Source organism: Trachymyrmex septentrionalis, unplaced genomic scaffold (assembly GCF_001594115.1).
Source record: "Trachymyrmex septentrionalis isolate Tsep2-gDNA-1 unplaced genomic scaffold, Tsep1.0 scaffold50, whole genome shotgun sequence".
NCBI lineage: Eukaryota > Metazoa > Arthropoda > Insecta > Hymenoptera > Formicidae > Trachymyrmex > Trachymyrmex septentrionalis.
Window position 1 is genome coordinate 355,112 of NW_017305673.1, and position 12,093 is coordinate 367,204.

Below are 12,093 nucleotides of genomic sequence, written 5' to 3' on the forward strand. Positions count from 1 at the left end.
TATATATATATATATATATATATATTGTATTGTATATAAACATATACATTAATTTAAAGAATTAATTATTATCGTTAAACAACTATGTGATACGTGAATATTTAAATATGTAATATATGCGTGTCCCAAATTTGACTCAATATGCTTGCAAATTCCTGTGTTAAGACATAAATGATAATTTCGTGTGTTTGTACCAGACAGTCAAGGCAGCGCATATTAATGTGGCTAGCCGCATTGATTAATTAACTTCAAATCCATTCATTTTAGTTGCATTGTACGCGAAATGATATACATCCGTAAAATTTTTGAGAAAAAAGAACAAAAAAAATATACAAAAAAAGTGCGACTAAAATAAATAAAGCCGCTTATGTGATGCAGAGATGAAAAATATGATATTTTAGAGATATTAAAGAATATTAAAGTGTAATCGACGCAGAAAAGAGATATACATAAGTATATACATAATAACGATTATACTTAATTTGAATTATCATGCACTTTAGCCGAATAGAATCTTGATCGATTTTAAGCACACAACCCCACGGGATCATCGATGCTAAATTTGTGGTGATAGATTGAAACTTTAGGCAGCATACTAATCGCTGCGATTATTCGATGTAGTCGAAATAAAATAGAAAGAAAAACGAAATTTCCGAGAATATTACGAATATTCGACATAATAAATTAATTACAGATTTTAGAAATATTAAAATATTAAAACCGAATGTATAGCAAACTCAAAGATTGACTTATATATTTAATGCCAAGACAGACTCCGATTAATTTAATTATCGATTAATTCAATGGCAGAATTACTTTTAGTAAAGTTTTTAATTATAAAATTCGGTTATAATTTTTCTTTCTATAAAACATAGATATAAATTACAAAAATTAACAAATCCATTCATATTAGCAAAATGTAGCAAATGCGCTTGTTTTAATGCCAAAATACTATCTTTTTTATAAGTAGTTTACTTTATAAGGAATAATTTGAAAAATTCAATCAATTGGAATCTTCATTAAACGAATCATCTTCATCAAATGAATCATATATAAGTGGAATTTAATTGAAGACCTTTGTGTGATCAATATTCCCAGAGGGCGGTAACTATCGGTATCTCGGTAGCAGATCACTTTAAAAGACAGAACATAAATTGCGCACGAGCAAGCAAGATTACTAGATTTCATCAGGGAAAAGCCTGAATGTACATGCCCGTGTTTTGAATGAAATCCGTCTACTGGCGGCCTTTATGTGCGCAAAGTGTACACGTAAGACTATGTAACCACGAAAATTTTCAACGGGTAAAATAACCATTGTCAATGGAATTTATTCCATAATAAATATGTACATTGTTTAGTTCTATCCTGTGTTATAAATACAGAATATAACAAACAGTACTTAACAAAAAGGTACTTAATTATAATGTTTTGAAAAGCTCTGGACATGATCTACAAAAATGTGTAATAAAAAGTAGGAGTTCTTATTTAAGATTTCAAAGTTACCCCAGCCCCACCCCCAGGCGGAAGCAACTTTTGCGGGATAGAATTGCTCCCTCAAAAATATTGAAGGTTTATTTGAAACATTTTTTCGTACAATGCTTATTTTCCCAGATAGTTTACAGTCTCAGGTTAAAAAACTCACCCGGTATATTAAGAATTTTAAATATAACGACCATTTATTCATTGTTATTTTAATTTTTATAATCTATGGTATTAATTTGATAACAGAATGTGTGCTTGTACAATTTTATTGAATGACTCTACATGTTCAACTAATTTTATTATCATTACGGACAAATTGCGATCGATATAATAAAAGAATGTAACTATGAAAATGACAAGACTGAAAGCATTGCATTGTTGCGACGAAAAATAGATATGAAGAAATAGATACCACTTTGCGTAACTATAATTTACAGAAATCGTATTTAATCATTTTATGATTTTTATTAAATTTGCGTTAATTTATCTACACTGAAGATGATCTGACAAATAGGTCGAAACGTATGTGTTTTTAAGAATTTAAATATGTGAAAAATCTGGCTCGTAGCTCTTTTGTTAGTCATATTTGTTTAAATATTTGTATCATAATTTATAATTTAAACAATAAATAACAAGAAAGGGCTACAAGCCAGATTTTTATGTATTTCAAAAATTCTTAGAATACGTTTCAACCTTATTATTAGGTCATCCCCAGTGTAAAGAAATTAAACGCAAATTTGACAAAATTAATAAAACAAATTATACAATTTATAGTTGGTAGTATTTATTCTATCTATCTTCCGCACAATACAATGCTTTTCCTTCTGATAATATTATCGATTATATTCTTTCATTATAACAGTCGCAATAAGTCCATAATGAGTGATAAAAATATTGAACATGATGAATCATTAAATAAAAATGTACCAGCACACATTCTGTTATCACACACAAATTAATAAAATAGATTATAAAAATTAAAATAATAATGAATAAATGATCGTTATATTCAAAATTATTTGTATATACAATCCTTATTTTAATAGACAATTATATTAAAATGTGTTAATAAATAAAATTATTGTACATAAAACTTTATAGTTTATCCATTTTTAAATAACAGATCCATGAAATTTCATATTTATTTCTTATTTCTAATATAATTATAATTATACTGATACAATACATTTAATACATTTTTCACAGATCTGTTAACTTATTATTAATAGACAATATTTTTATCACACCAAACACTTCTCTCTCTCCCCCCTCCCCCCCCTCTCTCTCTCTCTCTCTCTTCAAATAAATATCTATTAAAATTGTCATAATTATAAAATATAGTTAAAATTATGGTTTTTGATTAAAATAATTATTGTTCAAAAAGAGTATTTACAAAAATAAACTTTTATAAAAATTCAGATCAATTCTTTTACTCTAACACATCATTTTTAATCACTAATAAAACTATCCAAATAAATTCGATAAAAATAATTAATTTTATGCAAATAAGCAATATAATTCTTACCGTAAAATTGCTCCATTAGCACCCGATGCTTCTCCTAAGCTTTGCTCCTTCGGATTGCCAAACCTTCTTATCTAGTTCTCTCCTTAAAAGTTGTTAATATTCTTTCTTAAGTTGAATTGGCGTCACAATGTGCAGAAGAAGTTGTACAACGCTAATCTGTAATACATACAAATATATTCAAAATAAAGGTAATATATAAATGTATTATTTTTAAAATACATATAATATATAAAATATATATATTTATAAGGATGTACAGAGGCACGCCATAGAGATAGTACCTTTCTACAAACTACATCGACCTGCAAACTAAACTAAATGAGGGTAGTCGGATATGAAGAGAAGCGTCTGACTCGAAACGAGCGGCTACGAACAGCGACTGTTCTCCATGTTAGAAGCGGTTGGCGGAACTGAAGATCGTCGAGAGAGAATCCGCCACCAAGAGGATTGATGTTTTGGGGTGCGATCCATTGAGAAAAGAGAGGGAGAGCCGCATGTGACCTCAACAGGAAGTTAAATTAAATGAAAAGAGCAAATTACACAGACATAAATGCGCAGTGGAGTGAAGTTAAGTAAGCTCTCCTTGCGAGACAACAATATCTAAAATCACCGAGGCGCGTGAAGAAATCGTGGATGACGGATGGGATTATGGACTTGATGGAGAAGCGACGACTGACCAAAAGATACAGGAATACAGAAGGGTACAAACCCTAAAAAGAGAAATCAGGGTGGCAAAGCAGAATTGGACGAGGGAGAAGTGCACCGAATTGGAAAATCTTATATCGAAACATGATGTTTAATATTCATAGAAAGGTAAAGGAAGTAGCGGGTATAAGAGCCGTTCACCTACGTTTGTATGAGACGAGCAGAATAGGGCTATCTTGGAGGAGAGTGAGATCAAGCATACTTGGCAAATGTATGTGGTCGAGCTCTGTGAATGCATCAGAACCGACTGGAGAAAGCCGAAGAATCTCAGAAGCTGAGCAAAAGATGGGCTTAAATATCAACAGAAACAAGACAAAGTGGGGACGCTAAACCGTTTGGAGGTCTTTGAAATGTGGATCTTAAGACGAATGCTCCGAATTTCCTGGATTGATAGGGTTACAAACGCTGAGGTCTTGAGGAGAACGGGTACATAACGAAAGTTGTTGACAACGGTCAAATGCAGAAAAATCGAGTATCTCGATCATGTTTTGAGAAGAGAAAAATACCGCCTCCTACAGCTAATATTGAAGGGAAGGATCGAGGACCGGCGTGGGACTAGAAAGAAGAAGCTCTCATGGCTGAGAAACATTAAAGCATGGACTGGAGTGCGGAGCGTGGAGGGACTCTTTCATATGGATGTAGATACTATAACTAGCGAGTGATCGGCAACGTCCGAGGAACCGGGAAGGGTATATAAAGAAGAAGATATATTTATTAATAAATATTTACACCGCTGTTATTTAATAAATATTTATTAATAAATATATCAAAAGATATAATTTTTACACGCAAGTACCATTATTCGAACTTTGATAAATTAACAAAATAATATTGTCATAATAAAACTGCTTTCGCGGATAAAAAAAATTGTATAAAATTTAATAAAGCAATAACTTCATTTTTATATAACCTTTAATCATTATAAATTTAAATTATTTTTAAATGTTTTATATATATTTGTTAATATTGATTATGCTATTTAACTATGTATTTAAAAAATTTTAAACTATAATTTAAAGATAATTTAATAATAATCATAATTTTGACTAGAAAGGTTCAAATTTGGATAATGAAAAACAATACAACAAAAGAGACTAATCTTTAAGATGATCCATATAATTAAACAAAAAAAACGGATTGAACAAACAACACGATACCCTATTTTTTTCAGAAGCGTATTTGCCTATTATAAATGTATTAGCTAATAGGTGACAGTTTTTGGTTTTCCATTCTAATTGGTTCACCCCTTCTGTGAATTTGTTACTATGTATTGTCTCGTCTTTTCCGTTCTCTTATGTCATTACGATCGTGGCGAGCGATCTATTGACATGTAAGCGTTCTTCCTGTTTTGCCCGTCGATTCTCGAATGTCAAAGATATTAAAAATAATAAATGTTAATCTTTCACATTGTGTTAATTTCTTCTTGTCCGTAAACTTACAACCAATACCACTATAATGGCATAAGAATATTTTCTTGGTTTGATGGAAATTACGACTCCGGATGCGTTCTGAAGTTAATTAATTGCGACATGTAACATAAACTTACAACAAATATCTCCATAATAACATAAGAAGGTTCACTTGAGTTGATGGAAATTTCAACTCCAAATGCGTGCTGAGATGAATTGATTGCGACATGTTTTTTATGTTATCTAGCGACGTGTAATATACGAAAGAAGATTAGAACAGATGTATGTAATGTAAGTTATGTATCCACTAAAGATGATTCCGTTGTGAATCGAAACGTATGGAAAAAATTTTTACAACAATATATTCTTTTACACCGTTTAACGTGCTTAGCTCATTTAGCTTATTCAAATGTATTATGAATTTTTCGTTTGAGTTGTTAATTTTTTAACAACTCTCTTTTAAGTTTGTTAATTTTAATTTATAATTTAAAACTTTTATTTACTATAGAATGTATTAACTGCAACATGTTATATTATGATTTCAATATATTACTATACAAACAATTGCAAACAAAGTATTATAACAAAGAGTAAAATAAATTACGAAATACTCACCTCGTGGTCTGTCGTCATTTCTTACTCCGCTGACTTTTTCCTGTTTTGTTCTTTCTTATTATATTTCATGACACTCTTGTAACATTTTCGCTAAAACAAAGAAATAATAATTGCAATTAAGCGTAGTTACATCTAATTATTAGAACACAATAATCGTGCTTTTTTGTCATATCGTGCATACATGAATGAAATTACGAACATACAAAACTCATGATATTTTACAAATAAAACGAACATAATTAAATGCATCTAAGGGAGAGTTCTCCAATTATTAACACTACAAATCTTTAACAATCAAATTTTACGAAGTTCGCTTTTAAAAGGATTATCAATATTCGTGCACCAAATCTACATTACGTGATAAATAAATATTGCAAATAATAAAGTGCAAGATTAGATTTCGCTTACCAATTAAAGTATTTATGACGTTTTTCATTTCGGAGCCGATCTGTTCTGTGTCCGTCACAATCTGCAAATTAAACGTAAATATAATTAAAATAACAAACATAAGGCTTTGTCTCTTGTGAGGTCGCCTTCGTGCACCAAGAGCATCGCAACGACGCCCCCCTTCCCCCTTTTCTTGGTGTCGCAAATATCGAATCTATTAGTAACACAATAATTAAATATTAAAGTGTTTCACTTACTATTTGACATTGCGCTGCCACTCATCTCGAAGCCGATTTGTCCCATGTTCTCCACAATCTGTAAATAAAACATAACTGTAATTAAGGGGTTTCTTTTTTCATATACAGTTAACTTTGTTCGCCAAAAGTGACGCGGCGGTTCGGCTTTTGCCGAGCTTTTGCGTTTCGCTCTTGGCATCATAAACACTGAATTTATTAATTACGTTTAAAGTTCTGCTTTTTCTCATGTTGCAAAATAGAGCTCTCATTGGATATCGCTCATCAGTCATAAACATACATGTATATTTACATTATAACATAATTTCTATCTACGTAAAGGATTGAAGCATGCAATTCGCAAGACGCAAGCAACATTGGCATACAACTATAACCTCACAATTTTGTATCGTCATGAGAAACGGACGGGACACGACAAAAATATTAATTTAAAAAATATTAATATTAAGTTATTAATTTTATATACATAAATTCGATACGGCTTAACTTACCTAGCTACTGCTTAACTTACCTTGGTTTGATCCTTACTCATCCTTGAATGCTTTCCAATTGTAAAATCTTATCGCTTTGCAAAAGTTGTGACTTAAAACAAATGAATTTCTTTCGCGCCAGAAATTGAATTCGGCTAAATTCAGGGTAATGCCTGTTGCACACTGAACGCGATAAGCGATAGACGATAACCAATGAAAGCTCTGCTTTTTTGAACGTTGAGGTTACAAAGCAGAGCTCTCATTGAATATCGCTTATTAATCGGAGCCCACCCCACCATTTTTATCGTATCGTCCTCCTATTATTTTTTTTTGGAGGCGAGAGCCAATAAAGAGAAAGACCTCACTATTATCCTGCGTCCGATGCGTGCCAATGCGTGCTAATTGAATGCAATTAACATAGAAAGGGGGGATACGTCTCTCGCGCAGTGCACCGTGCGCGAATCCCGTGAAGTTAATTGCGCAATGCGCAACGCGCCACAGCAGTACGAGATTTAAACACATTTTCCATGTTTCGAGTACGCCCAGTGACAAATGACAATGAAATCGACGTCGATTTAGGCTGCGGTCCACTTGCTTCTTCCAAATGCTTTGAACGTTACGCTCCAAATGCTACGCTCCGATTGGTCCATTACTGTGTAATGGAATTTTTTAAAAATAAAATAAATTAGATGAACTTTATTCGGCTCATGTACCTTTATGCCGGTATTCATAGAACACATATTTAAGATCGTCTTAAATACAAATTTAAGATATCACATACCAATTAAAGGGCGATGCTCATAGTTTTTGTTTTTATTTTAAGACCGTCTTAAAAAGTCAATGCAGTCCTTTGATTAACTTATGACATCTTAAAACTGTAATTAAGACAAATATAAGAATCGAATATCAGCCAGAAAGCCTATTAGCATTTGTAATATAAATATTAATTTGTGGAAATACTTTATTTAATGAAAAACGTAGTTATTAAACATCTCTGTATATAATAGAACTGTAAATTATTATTGTTGAGATTCACAAACATATTATAATTCATCCCAGCAAACGAGAAATTATTGAAAAATATTGAAAAATATTGAAAATTATTCATTGAAGTGATGTCAAATCAAGTTTTTGAATTTTTTAAATTCTTTTCTATCCGTAATCCGCTTGAATCAATAATTGTGAATTGATTATTTAATTTCTATATCTCATCCAATGTATATAATAAAACATGCAACCAAAAAAAAAAAAAAATCCGGTTGAATCCGTAATTACGTATTAATAATTTACATTTGGTATCTCAATATTCAACTCAATGAACATGCGATTAATTTTTAGACATAACTGAGGCCACGACAGTGCAGGTTATATCCTAGAGTCATTCTGTTCTTGTGAATCCATAATGTTGTATTTTCTGTGCATAGTACAGTTAATTTAGACAAAAATTGAGCGGGATGTTCGAAAAATTATCATCAGATGAATTTTTACACTGACCTTTATTTTTGCATAAGATTGAAGAAGAAAAAGTTTACCACTGTACAATGGCCGCTAAGAAAAATAATTAAACAGAGTCCAAAACCAAACAAGAGTTTCGGTTTTTTGCAAATATCTCGATAAATATCAATTTTACCTAGAAAATATAAGAGAGAAAAATTAAAGAGCGGAAAATTTTACACAGAAAAAATTGTGTATAGAAACGAATTCAGTGTATTCAATCTCTACAGAATTTAATATTTTTTTCTTGCGGATAATGCAGATTCGAAAACTTGATTTATATGGATTTATCCAATCCAATCCGTTCTCGTATGTTTTCTTCCTAGTAAAATATGATAATGCTCTCATATCTAATAATATATCCTATTGCATATTTTCCCAAATAGTAATTTCAAAAAAAGAATTCTTTTTGCATCTGAAAATGAATTCTTCAGAATTGATGACATATCACTGAATTTTTTTTAATTCTTTGTGCTATCTAAGTTATCTAATAAAAAATGTAATTATCTAGTAAAAAAATTATTAAACGCGTGGAAATATCACGGAATAAAACCTAATGGAACAAAAAAGATTATGTTACCCATCAGAAATATTCACAGATTTGACTACGTAGTTCATGTCTACATTTTATACATATAGAGGCGCTAGCTTTAGCTCCGTCTCCTACTCCAGTTTACTCTTAAAGCTTTACTGGTTTTATTAAAACTCCGTCGTCTGCAACTGTCAAAGTAATCTTGGATATGTTAACATATACAATCAATACGTAAAATTTTGCGAAGCAATCATGTCGTATCTGGCAGGAGGTAGATTGAACGTCGGACTTATTCAGGAACAGGCGAGAAACCGATTGCTTTGTCTGTTGGAAAAATGCGATGGCCCAAAGGTATTCTTACTTAACCTTCTCTGAACATATCAAAACAAATTACAAATTCGTTTTTACGATATATTTTTCCTTTTTTTTTTCGCAGGCTATTATATGGGATCAGTCGTTGGCCGGACCGATTGGTCTGGTTGCCAAGTATAATTTACTAGAAGAGTACGGTGTTGTGAAAATGTATCCGCTGTACGGTGGGACTTTAACAATACCACCTAACATTGCTAATGTCATATTTATCTCGAGGCCACAGTTGGAGCTTATGGACCTGATTGCAGAGAATGTTCATGGGTTGGTATATAGCAAACATTATCAGATAGAATACAACATATCTATTCGGTGATATTAACAAAGGGATCTTTATCCTTTATCTGCTATCTAGATGCAAGCAAAATTTCACTCTTTCGGCCTTCTTTTCCTGTTTTATTAAATAAAGATTTTAGCATTTGTGTTAAAAAATAATTTTGGTGATATAATAGAGATATTGAAAAGCAATCCTGAATTTTTCTACATTTCTTGAAAGTCTGGAGCAGTAAAAAAAAATTGAGTTGAACAAAAAAAATTCAGTTTGCAATTGGAAGGAGTAAAAATATGTTTGCAGATAGACTGTCAAATTTGTGTATTGGTCTTAATATATAATGTGATAACGTGTTGTGTCTAGATCTTATTATAATTTGAATAAAATTGATATATATTAAAAAATAGTATATATTTGTTTATAAGTTTATATGTTTGCAGAGAAGAGGGTAAGAGACCACGTAAAGAATTTCATTTGTTCTTTGTACCACGCAAGAGTCTACTTTGTCAAAAGAAGCTCCAGAATCGCGGTGTCTTTGGCAGTTTTACACTGATTGAAGAATTTAAGTGTGATCTCTTTCCATTTGATAATGATCTGCTCTCAATGGAACTCAGTGGATCCTTTAAAGAATTCCATTTGGAAAATGATCCCACTTGTCTCTATCAAGTTGCACAAGCCATACAAGGCTTGCAAAAGTTATATGGTAAAATCTCGAAAGTCACAGGAAGAGGACCAGCTGCCAGTAAAGTTTGGGAATTACTGGAGAGATTAAATAGAGAAGAGGAAGATAATAAATCACACCCTGCATCATCTATAGCCATTGAACATTTATTATTATTGGATCGATCTGTAGATTTACTGTCACCTTTAGTCACACAATTGACTTACGAAGGTTTAATTGATGAAATATATGGAATAAAATACAGTAAAGTATTGATTTTGTATATTTTCTATATTTCAGAATTATTTATTAATTTTTAACATCCCTTCAATTTGAACATAATTTGTACAAGGAACAGTAACAGAAATATCTTCCATTATAGATACTGTGCAATTACCTGCAAGAAAGTTTCACGACTCTGATGACTCTCCCACAGCAATGTCTCTGAATGAAAAGGAACAAATTATATTAAATTCAGGAGAAGAACTTTTTGCTGAGATTAGGTATATGTGTAATTATACACAAATTTCTCTAACAATTCTTCATATTATATTTTTACAGAGATAAAAATTTTAATGGCGTTGGGCCAGTTCTTAGTAAAAAAGCTAAAGTGATTTCGTCTCAATTTGACGAGAGACACGGAGATAAGAGTGTGCAAGAAATTAAGCAGTTTGTTGCACGATTACCACACATGCTAGCAACAAAACAATCTTTAGCAAGGCGTAAGTAATGAAAACATGTGTTTGAATTTAATGTTTTCTGATTTTATATTATTTTTGTTTTAATAATTTGTTGTAATTATTCTTTATTTAGATACCACAATCGCTGAGATGATAAAAGAAGTCACCGACTCGAGCAGCTTTCTAGAATCATTGCAAGTCGAACAAGAATTGTTAAATTGTATCGACACAGACAAACCGAATGCATATATCGAAGATATGATAGCGCAGCAACAACCTTTATTGAAAATTTTACGTCTTCTTTGTATACAATCGTTAACAAACTCTGGTTTAAAACCAAAACTATTAGATTACTATAAAAGAGAAATAATTCATACTTACGGATACCAATATTTACCAACTATATTAAATTTGGAAAAGGCTGGTTTATTGAAACAGCAGCAGTCAGTACGACAATATGCAGTATTAAGGAAAGCATTAAGGCTCACCGTCGAGGACGAGAGTGAAGTAACACCGAAAGATATTAGTTACGTACATTCCATATATGCACCACTGAGCGTGAGATTGGCGGAGCAACTGGTACAACCAAACGGATGGCAAGGATTGAACGACATGATAGGATTATTGCCAGGTCCTACTGTAAGCAGCATTCCATATAGCGTACTTTTGTCAACGAGACGTAAGTCGAGTCTAAATCTTGATTTATTTGTAGTTTATTTTTAATATATCTATTCCTTAAAAAAAATATTTATTTCAGGAAATTCTATTACTAGCGAAGACTCCAGTTCGGAACCACCGAAACTAATTCTAGTATTTTTCATTGGAGGATGCACTTTTGCCGAGATATCTGCTCTTCGGTTTCTATCGCAACAGGAAGAGTGTGAGTATCGTAATTTACTTATTTATATAAATAAATAAACGTATATAATATAACGTATATAATAAATGTAATATAATTTTTTTCAGTAAATGTCGAGTTTGTCGTGGCAACTACGAGATTAATCAATGGTAACACGTTTCTTACTTCTTTAATGGAAGATTTAGAACGGACATGAGAAGAGAGCTATTTAAACCAAAAAGTATCGAAATAGAACAATTAATATTTTTTATGTGATAAAATAACTGTAAATATCTTATAATTATTTCTTATTTTATATTCATAAATTTTATATATATAATTTTTAAAAATAAGATTTTTTTAAAAACTTTATACATATATGTACGTTAATTGTATTTTGT

General features: G+C 31.3%; 1 protein-coding gene across 1 annotated transcript; it reads left to right on the forward strand.

Annotated features, from left to right (window-relative positions):
• Positions 1–9,041: 9,041 nt before the first annotated feature.
• On the forward strand, positions 9,042–11,942 carry LOC108751594 (vacuolar protein sorting-associated protein 33A). Its single transcript, XM_018491850.1, has 8 exons — positions 9,042–9,224; positions 9,310–9,506; positions 9,954–10,438; positions 10,557–10,677; positions 10,736–10,896; positions 10,988–11,533; positions 11,612–11,734; positions 11,821–11,942. Exons 1-8 carry the CDS (start codon positions 9,126–9,128, stop codon positions 11,907–11,909), a joined length of 1,821 nt encoding a protein of 606 aa, XP_018347352.1. The 5' UTR covers positions 9,042–9,125; the 3' UTR covers positions 11,910–11,942.
• The last annotated feature ends 151 nt before the right edge of the window (positions 11,943–12,093 follow it).

What these genes read in the sequence shown, in the direction of transcription:
- LOC108751594 (XM_018491850.1), top strand. Translation starts at nt 9,126, where the DNA reads ATGTCGTATCTGGCAGGAGGTAGATTGAACGTCGGACTTATTCAGGAA. An exon ending in GAACTTTTTGCTGAGATTAG is followed by an intron (nt 10,678 to 10,735) that starts GTATATGTGTAA and finishes ATATTTTTACAG; the next exon opens with AGATAAAAATTTTAATGGCG. An exon ending in AAAACAATCTTTAGCAAGGC is followed by an intron (nt 10,897 to 10,987) that starts GTAAGTAATGAA and finishes TTCTTTATTTAG; the next exon opens with ATACCACAATCGCTGAGATG.